General features: G+C 47.3%; 2 protein-coding genes across 2 annotated transcripts; both read right to left on the bottom strand.

The window, feature by feature from the left end:
- Positions 1–576: 576 nt before the first annotated feature.
- On the bottom strand, positions 577–9,843 carry TRIM25 (tripartite motif containing 25). The gene is made up of 8 exons (XM_042832961.1): positions 9,198–9,843; positions 8,218–8,313; positions 7,451–7,684; positions 6,789–6,945; positions 6,109–6,192; positions 5,614–5,679; positions 4,937–5,032; positions 577–4,266 (listed from the first exon to the last, which is right to left on the bottom strand). The coding sequence occupies exons 1-8, from the start codon at positions 9,801–9,803 to the stop codon at positions 3,734–3,736; spliced, it is 1,872 nt and encodes a 623-aa protein (XP_042688895.1). The 5' UTR covers positions 9,804–9,843; the 3' UTR covers positions 577–3,733.
- A 1,220-nt stretch (positions 9,844–11,063) lies between these two features.
- On the bottom strand, positions 11,064–16,225 carry COIL (coilin). The gene is made up of 7 exons (XM_042832962.1): positions 15,975–16,225; positions 14,716–15,865; positions 13,880–13,966; positions 13,155–13,202; positions 12,480–12,555; positions 11,710–11,798; positions 11,064–11,284 (listed from the first exon to the last, which is right to left on the bottom strand). Exons 1-7 carry the CDS (start codon positions 16,223–16,225, stop codon positions 11,195–11,197), a joined length of 1,791 nt encoding a protein of 596 aa, XP_042688896.1. The 3' UTR covers positions 11,064–11,194.
- Positions 16,226–16,288: the final 63 nt, after the last annotated feature.

Below are 16,288 nucleotides of genomic sequence, written 5' to 3'. Positions count from 1 at the left end.
TCGGCTGTGGGAGCCCCGCGTGCCCGCGCGAGGCCGCGCTGAGCTGAGCCGAGCCGAGCGCCCCCACAGCCCGTCCTGCCATCGCCGCGCGCTGTGCTGCCTCAGGGGCGCGGCCCTCACAGCTCCCGGCGGGAACGCGGCCCGTCGTCGTGCCTTGCCAGCGCTGCGCTGATTATTCGTAAGAGGTATGACTGAAATTAACTGCGCCGAAGACGGCGGAATTGCAGAGCCCTGAGCGAAAAGCTCGACCGGCTTTAATTAGAAACGTTTAATCGATTGATTCTTACGGACAGCGTTTAGAAATGTTAGAAACGTGGGGTTTTACCCCAGGCTCCCAGCCCTGACATGGCGCCCACTTGGCTCCCCGCCCGCCCTGCCTTGAGGAGGCGCCGCCCGCTGCTGCTCCCTGACAGCTGCGGCTCCTGGACGCTGAAGGTCATCCGCTTTTCTTCTGAACATCCCAGCCCTTCGGTTCTCCATGGACGCGGCGGTGCACGGCTCATCTCAGGCCGCACGGCTTTCCTTCCCTCCCCCCTTTGGTGCTCCTCACCGCGTCACACAGTAAGACAGCAGTGGTTTGAACAGGACAGCAACTTTATTTCTGCTTTCCGTGCTGCTCGCTTCAAGTCTGAGCACGGAAGAAAACCTTTAGAGCTCGGGTTTGCAATTAATATTTCTTGAATTAAAAAAATCAGTTCACTGAGATAACTGAAATGATCAACGATATCTAAGAGATGACAGGTGTGACAATAAAACATTAATAATTACAATAATTAATAAAAAGCCATAAAATCAGTGTTGCTGCCCTGAGAAGCATACCGAGCTGAAACTGCTGCAGCACTGAGCAGCTCCCGTTTGTGCTGAAGCTCAGGGCTGATAGCAGCACGACTGGCACATCTAGACATGCACAAGCATTTACTAATTGTAGTACTTTACTACTTTACTACTAGTTTTCATTGAGGAAAAATTAATACAGATGAAGGCATGCAGTGGGTAAGGATCTCACCAGTTACTCTCATTTGTACATCAGTGTGCAAATCATGTAACATTCACGGCTTTATTAACACCAGGATTCATTTTCTTTCTAGACTGATGAAGTCAGGTTCTTTAGAAAAGTGTAACTGGAATCTGTGTTTATGTTTTATTTAAAACCATTGTAGCTTTGATAGTATTACTGGCTGAGTAAAAGCACTCTAGTTTTCCTAAGCCATTAGTTAATCATGCTGTAACTAAGTCAATCCTAGACATAGCAGACAGGTTGAAACTCGATGATCATTGTGGTCCTTTTCAATCCAGGCCATTCTATGAACTAATATTTGACTCTGTTATATCAGCCCCAATGTTCTGATAAATCCAGAGATATCTGAAATAACACCTTTCAGAAGTGTGGCAGCTGTACGTTTCTCTCTTTGTTCCAAACTAACAGACCTTCATTCTACTATTCTAGTTCATTTCTGGCACAAAAGCAAACCAAAAACAAGAACCCCCTATAGTACAGTGGAAGGCTTGTTTCAGTGCTCATGGTAAACCAGAACATGTCTTACATGATACATGCTGATGTCACATTTAAAGAATCTACCGTTGTCCACCGTGGCAGAATAAGAGCTCTTCTATCCTTAGCTTGAGTGTCACTCCATGCTATGGCTAAAGGAAATCCAAAGACTTAGAGGTTAATGTTGACACCCTTTTGAAACCCAAAGAGCAAAAAGATAACAGAAGAGCTGGACTCTCTCCACTGCACATGCCCCTGAAGTACCTTTTTTCCCCATAAAAAGGGGACAGGGTACTCCTCCAGCATCCCACTGGGTGAATCTGCAGCCCCATGCCATGGCTGAGCAGCTCACTGGAAAGGATTTCTCAGATGAAACTGCTCATGTCCCCACAGCTGGAGAGCTGGAAATGCAGGAAAAAGAAGTTCTGACTGCACTCTTGGTTCCTAACAGGACCCATCCTCCTTCCTCGCCTTTTGAAGTGTTTCAGTGCATTGGAAGGGTGGGACTCTTGAAATAGAACAACCATTACAAAAAAAGCAGTCGCACTTTTAGATCCAGCATCAATTCCATATACCATTCTGGACCAAGGAATGGAAGTATCAGAATGATGCTATCCTTTGCAAAGTACTATGAGCTTTCAAACCAAGTAACCAAAGACCACAAAGTTTAAGTTCCTACAAGTTGCCCTCTAAAACTCTTTGACTAATATGAAATGTAGTCAGAGGTTCTTTTGAGCATTCTAACAGTTCCCTTTCAAACTGTCAGAAGTAGCTTTGTGGTTTTTTTCCTCAGCACATACTAAATCCCACTGGAGTCCAAGAATTCCATTACATGAGCTTCCTTGTTCTCCATGGGGAACTCCAAGACATAGAGCTAGCATAGTCAGTCCAGAGTCATCACCAAGGAACAGGCTCAATACCTCAGAGATCCAAATACCTCGATTGCCTACTGATTGTTTTAAAGCCGTGATTAAGAAAAGCTGAGGTACAGATCCTTCTGCACATGATGAGGACTTCTGGGAACATACCACAACCCAAAGAAGACCAGGAGAATTAAAGATCCATTTCAGAGGAGATGGAAATGTATTCCCTTTTGCGCTGATTTCTTGTAGGCTTCAAAGGATGCTTCTCACAAAGAGGAAACATCATTCTTTATGCACTGTGCTCCTCAAATCAGAGTCACAGTAACATATTTACCCCACAGGAAATCCAGTCTCTACCCACTAAGCAAATGAAAATATGCCAACAGAGAACATCCTGCCTTCCAAAGGGGAAAGGTTTTATGACAGGAGACTCTGCTTTGAGTGAACAGCATGTTTATGCTCCTCTACAAACCAAACATACACTCCCTAAACTCCTCAACACACAACAGAAACTCCAAAGAGCCTTCACTGTGAGGATGTGAAGCATATTGTGGGTCAGAACACGACACAGAATGCTTCAACCCATAGACTATTGTTACATATCCACACTGCTAGACAGGATATCTTCCTGAAATATTCTGTGATATAGTCACTGTCATTTATTTCCTGGTGATTCTGATACCATGTCTTATCCATCAGCTTCTAATGAGATCTATCGTAACAATTTTTACAACCGAGTGTTACAAGACCTGAATTTACCTCTTTCAACAGTTCCTTCCATTGCAGCTCAGTGGCAGTCACACACTGAGAACACGCACTGTAAATCCTGGCCGCAGACAACAGTCTGAATATAGAGAAAAAGTTAATGCAAAACAGAGACCAACCTCAAAGCCTGAAACACTTTTCAGGGAATCTCTCCTATTTCCTTCTCAAACAGTCATATTGCTACCTGTGAAACACAGGCCTGAAAACTGAAGATCCTTTACAACAACTGCAGAATCTACAGCAGCTACTGAACAACTCATTTGTTAGTGGGTTGTATTGTAGTCTTTGCAAATCCTTTCTCTCTGCTTTTTAGCGTCATCGTTTTACTCGATCGCTACCTAAAGGCTATAGCAATGCAGGCCATAGAATCATCCAACATCCTAAACTACCTAAGAGTCATTAATTTTCATGCAAAGAAAAAACAGAAAAACACCAAAACCCACAAAAACAAGAAAAAGCAACCAACCCAGAATCTTTGACACTGCTTAGACTAAGACAAATAAGTAAATATTTATGAATTCAACATATGTTTTATAGCTGCAAAGATGAGATGCTGCAGGGAATGATTATCTGTATGTCAGTATCCAGGCAAACTACATGAAGGTACCAGGCCTTATGGTTTCATTTGGCAGAGAGAGAGGACAGTGCCACTGGAAAATAACCAAAAGGCAGGGTGCACAGCTTCAGTAAACTGGGCTTTGAATTTATAGATCAAGTTAAGGTTTTCCCCAACAGTCAAGAAGAGCACGAACCCTCCATCACAGTGGAGCAGCACACCGATCTTAGTAGCCCTTGTACTGGGTAAGCACTTTTCAACATCATTATGCCAGGCTGAAATTTTGGAATTAAACCACTCGATACACCAAGATCTGCTGTTCCTACCCAGGCGGCTGTCCGGGCCCTGCCGCTCCATGCTGCCATAGCAGATGCCAATGCCACAGAAGTTGTTCTGCTGCAGTTCCACTTCCCAGTAGTGGATGCCTCTCTTGAAGCACTGGAACCCCAGCACCTGGGGACAGTCGGTGAAACGCTGAGGGTGGTGGTTGTAATTCAGTAGGATGTCTGAAACGGACATCTTGGTGTATCGCTCAGACAGAGCCACTCTGTTGTGGGCTGTGTTGAAATCCAGTGTGACATTAGCAGCATCTGCAAAGACAAGAATCAACAGGAGGTAATAAAGATCAACGCACTTCTGTTTATTCACTCCCGTGCAGGCAGCAGAATTCGACATCTCTATCTCTGCTCAACACTCCTCCACAGCGCAGGCAGTTCTGGCTGCAGTGGTAGCTGCTGGGCTGACCTGCAGCTCTGTGTCACTGAGCAGGCAGGCAGCAGTGGGTAAGCATCCTTCCTTCCTACAGCCCCAGGGTTTCCCTCACCACCCAAACATATGCCAGCAGCAGAGGGAGACTGCTGATCTGGCAGTGAAAGGATATCACCGCCTCCGTGGGCTCACACAAGGCCTGCATTTAATTCCAAAGAAAAGTACAGCGGGTTTCATTGCTTTTCTAGACTCCCCCTAGTGCAGTCATCTGGGAAAAATCAAAAGATGTTACTGATAAAACTTCATTTACTCTCTGACAAATACCAGGATGCTGAAGATTAATTTGATTCATCTGGCAAAAGAATCACTTAAGTTAAGTTTCCCACCTCCTAACGCTTCAAAACTTGTAACTATTTTATAACCTACCAAAGGCCACCTACTTAACAAAACCCCTCATAAGTCTTTTTGTCAGGTGACCACAAAAGTCACATGGCACCAGTGCAATAAGCACAGAGAGTTCATCTTTAAATAGTGCAATGTTTTCTGTCTTACACTGCAAAAGCTCCACTCTGGTTTTTTTCAGGAAGCTGCTGATAAGTTCTTTCACTTTAGCAGCAGTTGCAGCATTTGGTGCTCCCACGCTTGGTGCTGTGTTGACAGAAGAGAATTTGGTCAGTTGGGAAGAAGCTCCACATGCATAACAGAAGCAGAGAGGTTCAGGTTGGAGTAGATCTCCAGAGTTATCTGGACTAGCTGTGTGCTGCGAGGAGGGCTCATTTCAGTATCAGCTCAGGCTGCTCACTGTCTTGTCAAGCTTTACACACTATACATATACATATATATATATATACACAATATACCGCCATTAGCAATCATCTGCTTATCACTTTACGAGCAGTCAGTGAAAATCAGAGTCTGAACTTCCCGAATTTAACGGGATTCTTTTTGTCCTCTGGAAAAAAAAAGTTAACAGTTTACTCTCTGCCAACTGTAATTCCATCATCATGGCTCTTCTGGAACTGCAGCAATAGATAAAGCTGACAGTGCAGCACATTGAGGCCACCCATACTGCAGTGCTACACAAGAAACACAACCTACCATTTGCCTCCCATTTCAGAGGGTCATCAACCCAGAACTCTAGGCTGGAACACATCGGGGGAAGTGGCAGCCTTAGAATGGAAGCAATCTGCCCATCAAAATGTTGGAGGCTGCCTCTAATCACTACTTACGGGTATCTGTCTCCTCCAGCAGAGTGATTTTCATTTGTTGAGAGGTTTTCTCTTTGTGGGTACGTGCTTCGAGGAGGAAAAAAACCAGAACATGATTAGCTCATAAGCAGAATTTGTTTCATATAAGTAGATGGAAGAAGCAACCCAGATGTTTAGTACAAGTAAAAGAAGAAATATTCCAAAGCATTGCGAGGCAGAAGAGCAGTGGGTACTGCAGGAACCAGAGGTTGGAGGCTTGGCTTCACTTTGCCATCCACACTGACTACTACAAGCACACATGCATGCTGAAGCTGATGGTACTGAATCTGTGCAGATTGCAGCTCACACAGTATCCATCACTAAACAGCACAAAACATCCTGCCCTTCCCAGGCCCAGTGCCCATTATACATAATTGCTGCATCACCACCAGAGCAGAAAGCTCTGGGGTACGTGCTTGAAGTCTTCTTTAATGGTAAAGCCATGGTTAGGACAGGATGATGTTCTTCAATACTTACAGTCTGCAGCAAGCTTTTTTTTAAAAACAGGTTTGTTTGGAGAAGGCATTGAAGGTGGCTTCATTTTCCCAGGAGGTGGTTTTGCTGCAAGGGCAATATTTCACATTACGGTCTGTATTGCCAAGAAGAGTAATGCATGAACAACCTTCTTTTTCAGGTGTGTGATCAGAACTTAAGTGACACTTGGCAGAAGTGGAACTGCACCGAAGTTACCCATGCTCCAATCCAGGAGAGACTCCTGCTTAACTCGGTAAGTAGGGCTTTATTCTATAAAATGACACCATTAGTACCTTTACAATTGTTTAACCATACTCCTATCACTCCTAAGGCATTTTATGTTTCCCTCTTAAATCTATATCGTGACTGCATCCAACCCTACTACATAATAAAAATGTAAATTACTTTAAAAAAAAATGAAGGACATGCTGTGCCAGAGGGGCACAGTATCACAATACTCATAACTTATCCAAGTACAGAGAAAAGTAAGAGTCACCAGCACATTCTGTTCCCATATAGTTCAGCCCAGACTACACGTTTTTGTTTGGAAGTTGGAAGACACAAAGTATATTGATGGGCTCTATTTGCTGCACTAGTTTTTATATTTGGATTGGAGGGGGAATCTCTCTCATTTGAACTCAAAGCCAAGGCACAAAATGCCAGTTCCCACAGTGATACAGTACCATCCGTTCTTTTATCCACAGGCACATTCACTGCCAGTTTGACAGCGTCTTTAAGGTTAATGGCAGACTGATAAGCAGCATGTATCATGTTGTGGTCCATTTCAATCACTGGGACAAAAGCCTCTTTTACTGATGTTCGTTGCAGTGCTGCTGCTCTCTGAAATGAGAAACGGAAAATCTCATGCAGAGCAATTTATGTGAGAAATACAACCAGGTTACTTTAAATGGGTTGGGTTTTGTCCATTTATCTCAAATGCAAAAGAGCACAGGTGACAATCAGACAAAGCCTTGGCAAAATTTCAGCAGCAACTCAGCAGCCCATAAGCATTACTTCCTGATAGCTGAAGCAATAAGAAAGCTCTGCCTCACAGCACGGAGATGTAACACCTCACAGAGGGGAGCTCTCCCTCAGAGGCCTTTCTGCACGCAGCACAAATAGTGGCTGAACTGGGGAGAGGTGGAATCGCAGACAGCAGTTTGTTCCAGCGTTCCTTCACTTGTGTTTGTGTACTTATCAGTACATCTTGTTATACAAGGGTCTTGCACATGACTGCATTATCATTTGACTAAAGGATCTGGAAAGCACGACTACCAGGGCAGTTTTTTGTGATTCTGCTTCTAAAAACCTAAAGAATTAGATTTGTATTTAAAGGACACATTACCTTTAAAAAGAGAATATCATCACCTTCGGTCAGTGCCATCTCAATCTGGTCTCTCAGAGACTGAATTTCATTCTTCTTGCTTCCCAGAATTTTATATATGTAATCAAACTTATTGCAAACTCTTTTTTCTTCTTCCATAACTACTTTCACGGTCTGGTTTTCTTTTTCTTCTATTAAAGCTTTAATTTCCAAAAATTCAGCTCTCAGCAAATCTCGCTTTCTGGCAGCTGCCTCCTGGAGCAGACACAAACAGGCAGAAACTGGTTTCAAACCAACAGTTAGGGGAAAAGTGCTGCTACTACTGCAAGAAAAAAAAATGTATTTGGGGAGCATGTAAACTCCAATTACTCACTATGTATTCTATGTAGTTTGGAAAGAAAAGTCATTTACTCCTAAGTAGAAATTAAGACAGTTCTGTGTCTGTTCTGCGGGGCTGGACAGCCAGGCCATCTCACAGTTAGAACAGCTGCTGCTCACTAATGCTTTAGCTTGGGCTGCACAGATGCACACTTTCTGGTGCAGTGGCAATGGATGGGTTCATCCCAGTTACTGCTCAGGTAACTCCTGTGTGGGTGAGAACCACCCCTGTCAGGAGTTGCGTTTGCTCCCATCTGCCATGAAGCTGCCTGGCTCTGCCAAAATGGCTCTTTTCTGTCCTTCTCAGTGAGGTTTTTTCCTGACAAGGCAATCTCAGTACAACTACTGCCACAGGAGTACAAACAGCATTCAGGAGCCAACACACGCCAAGCAAAAGTGTTGTCACTTACAGCAGCTTGACTTTGGATTGTTTTCACAGAGTTCATTGCTTGCACAGATCTTTCACTCTGGCTGTGCAGCTCTGCCAGCTTCTTCTTCAGTGCTGACTGCAAGAGAGGAGATGAGAGAGCAGTTTAGAAAAGGTGTTGCTGTGCTGTCGGTCGGGTCATGGTTACTGAAGTAAGAATCACAGTTGAGAGCTCTAGATAACCACTGTAAGCATTCAGTACTACTCATTTAAAACCCATAACCCTGCTCCTTGTGCTCTCCTGCATGCATGCAGTTTGTGGGGCCAGCAGCCCCACCTTTTCTAAAAGATGGGCGTCCTTGAGTCATTCTCCTGATAAGGGAGAATGCTCTCATCAGCAGAGCAGCTCCCAGCACTGAAAATAAACTTTGCTTTAGCTTTTACCCTGGACTTTGGGCACTGGGTAAATACTGCTGCTCACCTCTCGTTTTAACAGAGCATTTTATTTCTCAGATGTGATTGGATCACTTCTGAGTGCTGTGAGATGCACTGGCCAGCTTTCCTTCCCCACAGCCCCACGGATAACAGCTCCTGGCTCATTTTGCTCATGCTACAGATCTCCCTAAGCTACTTTTATGATTCTTTGCTTTGTTAGAACACACTCTGTGCAGTGTCTGCCTGCAGTCTCTCAGGCCACACAGCAGACCCCGTGCAGAGGGCTGGGCGCTGTGCCGCAGGCCAAGCATTGCTGGGGCCTCTAAGGCACAGAGCAGGGATTGCCCTCAGCACTGCTTTGTGCTCAGCCACAGCACAGCCTTAGAGAGAAGGAACACACGCGCAATGGAGGCACACTCAGGCAAGTGTGGAAGGGCAGACAGTTACCTGCCAAACCACACACAGGACTGCAGCCCATGTGTGGCTGCTGGCACTCTGCCACCCGTGGCCCTCGCACACAACGGGCAGTTCTGCCATCACCCAGGGAGTGTCTGCAGACAGTTCTGCTCCTGGTCACCCCGTTCTCACCTCGGCTTTGTCTTTGGCCTGCTGCAGCGGGCTGGTGTGGCACAGCTTGTGGCTCAGCAGGCAGAGCGAGCAGATGCAGTAGCTGTGCTGGCTGCAGAAGAACTCAAAGAGCTTGTTGTGCTGCGGGCACTTCCTCTGCTGCAGGTCCCGCACGGGTGGGCACAGCTGATGGTCGCGGAAGGCCGGGCTGTCGTGGTGTGGCCGCAGGTGCTCGGGGCAGAAGGAGGCCATGCAGGTGAGACAGGTCTGCGTGGCGGCTGCCTGCAGACAGCTGTCGCAGTAGATGGGAGCTGCCACCTCCCGCTCTTCCTCCTCACACTCATCGTCGTCCTTCTTGTCCCCGGCGCCCTGCAGCTGCTCTACCACCCGGCACAGCACCGTGTTCTTGCGGAGCTGCGGGCGGCCCGGGAAGGTGGTGCGGCACTGCGGGCAGCTGAAGTCCTGCACCTGGTCGGACCAGGTGAGCTCCAGGCAGGAGGCGCAGAAGTTGTGCCCGCAGGGCACCGTCACGGGGACGCTGAAGATGCAGAGGCAGATGGAGCACGTCAGCTCCTCTTCCAGCGCCAGCAGGTTCGGCTCCGACTGAGCTTTGGTCAACGCCGCCATCCTCCCGCTGCTGCCGCCCGGTCCCGAAGAAACGAAACTGGGGTTGCTGCTTTCCCGAGTATTACGTGGCGTTTCCCCGCCCCGAGGGCGGCGCGCCGGGTGCGGCCCGGGCTGCGCCCAGCGGGAGCGGCGGCCGGGACGGGGCGGGCGGGGTGAGGGAAGCGCCGGGGCAGCGATGTCAGGGGAGGTGGGATGCGCGCCGGGACGGAACGAGGCCGCCCCGAGCGGCGTCCCGCTGGGGGATCTCGAGTGCGGGCGGCGGCTGCGGCGTCACCGCGGGCTGTGCCGGATCGGCTGCTCGTAAAGGTGCAATCGGGAGCTGCTCCGACCGCCCTGAGCGGGATGCAGCCCGGCGGGCGCTGGTGCGGGCGGTTCCGGCGAAGTAACTGTTTGTTACTGACACCGCTGAGTGCGGGCAGAAACCACCCGAGGTTTTTGCTCTTGTTTTTTTTGGGGGGGGCTTTGGTTTTTCCTCAAGCCCACAAAGTGAGTCAGGAGCAAAGCACGGGTTCGCGGCTGAGCAGGGAGCTCAAAGGGCAGCGGCCGCAGCCCTGGCCGCCCGCTGTGCTCGGGAGAAGCGGGGCGGGCCGCAGCAGGGCGCGGGGCTGTCCGGCACCGCAGAGCTTTCCTCGGAACGGACGGGTGCTGAACCGCGCCGCGCGGCTGCTCGGGCGTTTGTTGCAGCCGGTGCGGTTTTCTTGTTTTGTTCCGAACAAAGGCAGCACAGACACTTCAGCACTGGAAGGGCAGAAGGGTTCGGCTCCGAAGGTTTTCACGGCCCGCTGACAACATGCTGGGACACCATTTTGTCTGGGATTCATTTGTATCGCACTGGTTCTAGGCACAGTTCTGTCACCAACACCGTTCATCTTCCTCTCTAAATTACAGAAGCTTAAAATCCTTAAGCTTTTCTTGATGTTTTCAGGTGAACCCTGTACAGAACCGTAAGGTCTAGACATGTGTGTCACACTCTGCGGTAAAGGAAGACTCATGAATGTCAATGTATATTGTTTTCAATGGCGGTTTTTAATTATCCTTACAGCAAGCTCTGTATAGCAGATACACTGCTCTAGACAAAACAGAACATAGCAGCAGAGCTACCAACACAGCACAAGGTCATATTTTATATTTTCTATCAAACCATTCCAGTTTTGCAGCTCGCAGAAGTAGAATATAAAAACTAAGATTCTATTTAAAAAAAAAATCGAATCTATATTAAATCTATACTAAACAAAGCATTCTCGTATCAACACAAAACCATACCTTAAGAAAACAGTGTTTATTTTAAAACCATTTACGAAAAATAACCACCAGTGCACCTGCTGCCCTCAGAACTGGAAGGCAGCTTCTCATGAAACAAGTCCACACAAGTATTTACACATGTTCACATCTCAGACTGCTCCGTTTTCAACGCCTGATCCGTTAACTGGAGGCTCAACAATTAATCTGGGCTCAATCAGTGAATCCCAACTTTCAGTTATCTGGAAGCAAAATACAGACAATGTTAGCACGTACAAGGAGTACAGACAGGTGCAATTTCTTCTGCACCACACTTTGGATGTGAACAGCAGCACTACAGAACAAAGGTCACGGATCATTCCTCCAACTCAGTGATCTTCATCAGCCTTGACCTGCTAATGTGCAGGTAGGAAAAGCAGAACCTCGTGGATAACTGAGCCAAGAAGTTACACACAATGGTGACCTTCTAAATCTAATTAATTGAAATCATACACAAGAATTTATTATCTCACGATAATTCACATTCTTGTTAGAAAGGATTTTTTTTTGCTTTCATTTACTTTAATGAAATGCACCATTATAAAAGGACAGAAATGAACAGTGTTGTAAAGCAGGGCAATGTGCCAGCAAAACCACGGGGCCGCCTTCAGAAGAAGGCAGCACGTACCTTTGTGTCCTGAGGAACGGCGTACTCGATCAGCTCAGCCCCATCTGCAGACTGATAAACCAGATCAAACTTCCCTGGCTCTTTAGCAACTTTTTAAAACAAAGCAAAAAACCAACAGTTAACTATAAACAAAAAGCAAAAGGTTTACATTTTTACCATAGTTATAAAGTGAGGCACAGTTGGATGCATGCTTTTTTTGTTTTGTTTGTTTGGTAGGATGTGGTTTTTTGTTTAAAGTATTACTCCAAGCAGTTCCAATAATTGAGGCTCCATTCCTTCAGGCGATCACCGCATTTGCAGGAGTGTCACTCTGTACTTATCCTTTATCACAGCACTGTAACAGCACCTCACCTTACCAGCCTGTGAGGGATGAGCTCTCTCAGCATCTTTTGAATTGCAAGCATCTCAGCAATGTTTAGAACTCTAACAAAATCTGACAAGAATTGAATTCTACACACCAAAAGTAAGGTGGCTATCTAATAAAACCGTGTGCCTGAGAACATTCATCCAAATGTGCTGCCTAAATTTGAGAAAATGCTCTGGTGATTCATCCCCACCAGTATAAAGGTCAGGTGCCACACACAGCCTCGCTGCCAGGTCATTGCATGGGCTCCTTCCACACCCAGTGGAAGACTTTTTAAGGAAAGAATGGGGACAGAAGGAGGTTAAGAAAGAAGCTGAGGAGATTATATATGGTCCCAAGTGCCTCACACAGGCTGCTCCCCAGTGATGCACAAAGCAACAAGCATTCAGTGTCCCAGGGTACGTACTTTGGCTTGCTGATGAGGAAAGGATCTCAAGCTCGATCTGTTTTTTATCAGCATTCCAACTGATTATTCTCCCCTCCTTTACAAGGGAACAAGAAAAGAATCAGATAGGATATACTTCAGCACTGGATAACTATTCCATGTTACAACCACTGTGATACTGGATTACAATTACAGGAAGTATGTGTTTGTTAATTTTTTTCTATCTCTCTATATATACAAAATCTGCAAGCTATTACAATTGAGCATTCTGCAGTTTCTGGCATAGATAAACTCATGATCCTGTCACTGACCTGGCAGTAGTTTAAATCATGACCTTTCTAGAAACCAAGTTATTTCAAGTAGGTGCTGAATTACTTACACCAGAACCAGGAATTTGTCTTGACTTTCAAGAGCAATGCACTCAAATACAGCTACAGTTTTCTCCTTGAAGGCCTGCGTTTGTCATCTCTAAAACAGTGATATCATTAATACTCTAATACTCTTTGTTTTCTTTTTTAAGTAACTGCTACACCTTTCACATTTTCAATTAGTTTCAGGTTTTAGAGTTTTGATTTTACTGCTGCACCAGGAATAGTCTGCAGAGTGACATGAGAGATAGTATTAACCTAAAAATATTGAAGTTCTACCCCACATGATAGTTTTTTCAGTGAATTAAGGAGGGAGAAAAAATAATACCTTATATGATGAAACTTCAGGACTGTAGTTCTCATTTAGTTCCAAGCGCTGTTGAAAGAAACACAAATCAGTGACAGCTTCTCCTGATCCTCTCCCCAGGCACGGCTCCTTCAGCAATGGGAAGCACAGGGACCAAGGCACCCCGCTCCCAGTGCCTATCACACTGCCAGGACTCACTGCTCTGAAGGACTCCGGTTCAGGTCAGGCTGTGAAAGGAGATCATGGAGAGGATCCAGTCTCCTCAGCAGCAATTATTTCATTTTTCTTTACTTCTTTCAAAAAAATCATTTTATTTTGCAGTGAAGTGTAGCTATTTGTATGGCTAATTTTGTAATAATACTGTAGAAACACTACAGAGAGAAATAAGAACATAGGGATGCTAACACCAAACAGTGGTGTTTTCTATTCTGTGGAAAACTGTTAGGTTAGAAAGACAGCAAGAGAGGGGTGAATGCCTTCAGAGCTGCCTACAGAGATTTGGACAGTTGGAAATTCTGAACCACACACTGAAGTTTAAAGCAGATTTTTGACTAATGAACAAGCAAGCGAGATTAAAATAATTCATGGATTCCTAATTCTTGTACTTTCAAGGCAACGGTCCCAGATCCAATTCTAAAATACAAGCTTTTGGTTGGCAGGACTATGTATGGTTCCCTGCAAAACTTACAGTGCCCGAATAAAACAACACTGACCTACTGATGTTCAGAACCTCCAAAGATCTTTACCTTAAAGGCAATTCTTTCTCCCACTTGTGGTGGGGCAGCTAGAAGTGGTAGAACGCTGTAGTCTCTCTTGGGAACATCCACAGCATTCTGCAAAACAAACAGCTGCTGATAAATCCACCGTCTGCAAAGAACTAAGAATAATACAGCCTGGCCACACGTGTGCTAGGTTATAAACAACTCCACAGAGATTTCTGAGTTTCCCAGGGAAGCACCCAGTGTAACCAAGTGTGTGAATCTCACCTGGGGGGGAAGAGTTTTTAAAGGTATAGGCTAAAGACTTCAGAGCAGTGCTCAGTGAGGGGAGGTCGTGCCTTGGGGTGGGGCTGTGCTTTGGTATTATAACGAGTGCATAATGAGCAAAGTTCACCTGAAGGACGGCATTTTGTCTAAGAATGACAGACTGGCAGCCCAGGGTAGCACATCTACAGCTTAGTACCACCAAGTTCCCATGCCAGCATTGCATTTAAAGTCAGTAACATCAGTTCTCCAGATGTTGCCCAGGGAGCTGCTGTGGAACAGAACCTGGCTGTAGTTTCTGCTCCACCCACAGTGCCATCTGCTGGCATATCAGCTGCACTCTGCTCTGCACCCCTGTGAACAGTGCTGTGCCTTCATTTCCAGGTAGCCCATAGCAATTATTCCACCAGTACAATCACTTAAGTGTTGTTTCATAAATGCTTCTGCAGGATATATACTGCGAACATCAGAATTACTGTTCAGATCTACCAGCCTTTACCCTTACATTTTTCAGCTTTTCTGAATTACTTTCATGCTGTACTTTATTTGTACAGTTAAAGCTGTGAGAGAGCTGGTCATTGACTGTGTAAGTCACTCACCTGGACAGGAACAGAAGTGTTTGTCACAGCTTCGTGTAACTGCCTCTGTTTCTGGCCTTCACTGCTGTAACTATAGAAGAAGCCAGGGCTTTCTCCTCTGCCCCGGCCCCTCACCATCCCCCGGAACCCCCGGCCCCTCGGTCCTCTCCAGAAGTTCCCCTCTCCTGCTGCACGCCCTCTCCCACGCCCTGGCCCGGCAGCAGGCCCTTGGATTCCCGCTGGTGACTGTTTGGAACCATTTGTTGCTATGGAATTACTCAGTCCAGCATTGGCTGCAGGTTTTTTAATGACGAGTGTTTCCGAATCGGAACTGTCCGACTCGGAGGAGGAGCTCCTGGCTTTGGGAGCACCAGTGGGCCCAGTCTGTGCTGCTGCTGCACTGTTGGGCAGCGCCTGCTTTGCAGTACTGCCTTGTGCTGCTGCTGCTCTTTCATCCTCGGAGCTTGAGTCAGAATCTGAACTGGAGGACTGCGATTTCTTAGCGTTTTTACTAACTGCAGTCTTACTGCAATGTTCAGCATTAGACATTTGATTACGAGCAACAGCAGTCATTGCAGTTTGTGCTTTGTCTCTGGGAAGCGCTGTTGCTGCAGGTCTGTAGGAAGATTTACTGTGCTTTACATTTGATTCACTGCTGTCAATGTCGGACGACGCGCTGGAGGACTCCGATGTTCCCACCCTCTGCTTCCGGACCTCTGGTATCAGATTTTTGGAGGTGCTCTTAGCAGCCATCAGAGTAGCACTGCCATCTGCCCGCCCATGGGCCACCTTTGCTGCCCGCTGCCCGTCCTTCTCTCTGGCTGCCGGCCGCTCCTCCCTCTGTGCCTTCTGGAGCTTTGGGGGTCTGTCAGCACTGCCCTTCTTCCCTTCAGAAGATCTGGGAACCATCCCACTGTTTTCTTCCCTTCTCTTTCTCTTTTTGGATTTTTTCCGAGTGTCAGAAACATCTCCCGTGGTGTCCTCCCTACCAGAGGAACACTCCGGGTTACGTTTACTCTTTTTCTTTTCCTTTTGGTTTTTTTCTTCTCCGCTTCTGGACATCCCTTGCGCCTTCTGCCTTCGTTTGTGCCTTTTTCTATCATCTTTCGGTGCGCAGAAGTCATCGTCCGCCTCTTCGCACCCCTCTGCTGCGATTTCCTCCAGCGTAACTCTGCACAGACCCAAACAAACGGCGCTCAGCATCGCCCCCATCTCCCTCCCTCCCTCCCTCCCTCCCTCCCTCTCGTATCTCCCCCCCCATCCCGCCCGTACCGCCGTACCGCAGCGCGTCGTTGTCCCGCACGAGGCGGGCGCTCTCGGTGGGCGGCAGCAGCGCTCCGTCCAAGAAGAGGCTGAGACGGGCCCGGCGGCTGAAGCCGAAGCGGTGGCGGATGATGCTGAGCAGGTCGGTGACCAGGCGCGCCTGGCCGGGCTCCAGCAGCAACCAGCACAGCGCGCAGCCCGGGCTGCCCGGCGGCGGGAAATCGAACTGCAGCCGCAGCCGCACCGGAGCGCCGCCGGCAGCCGCCATCTTGGGGGCAGGGGGAAGGGCGGAGAGGGGCGGGGAGGGGCGGGGGGACGGCACGCCGTCTGG

Source organism: Centrocercus urophasianus, unplaced genomic scaffold, assembly GCF_019232065.1.
Source record: "Centrocercus urophasianus isolate 14NV4802_14NV808 unplaced genomic scaffold, USGS_Curo_1.0 seq_40, whole genome shotgun sequence".
Lineage (NCBI taxonomy): Eukaryota > Metazoa > Chordata > Aves > Galliformes > Phasianidae > Centrocercus > Centrocercus urophasianus.
This window is presented reverse-complemented; position numbering and strand designations above follow the sequence as displayed.

Coding starts and splice junctions, on each gene's coding strand:
- COIL (XM_042832962.1), bottom strand. CDS start 16,225: ATGGCGGCTGCCGGCGGCGCTCCGGTGCGGCTGCGGCTGCAGTTCGAT. Junction 13,203..13,879: donor GAGAAAGAATTGCCTTTAAG/GTAAAGATCTTT, acceptor TTCTTTCAACAG/CGCTTGGAACTAAATGAGAA. Junction 12,556..13,154: donor CTGAAGTTTCATCATATAAG/GTATTATTTTTT, acceptor TCCCTTGTAAAG/GAGGGGAGAATAATCAGTTG.
- TRIM25 (XM_042832961.1), bottom strand. CDS start 9,803: ATGGCGGCGTTGACCAAAGCTCAGTCGGAGCCGAACCTGCTGGCGCTG. Junction 8,314..9,197: donor AGGCCAAAGACAAAGCCGAG/GTGAGAACGGGG, acceptor CCTCTCTTGCAG/TCAGCACTGAAGAAGAAGCT. Junction 6,946..7,450: donor ATGATATTCTCTTTTTAAAG/GTAATGTGTCCT, acceptor TTCTCATTTCAG/AGAGCAGCAGCACTGCAACG.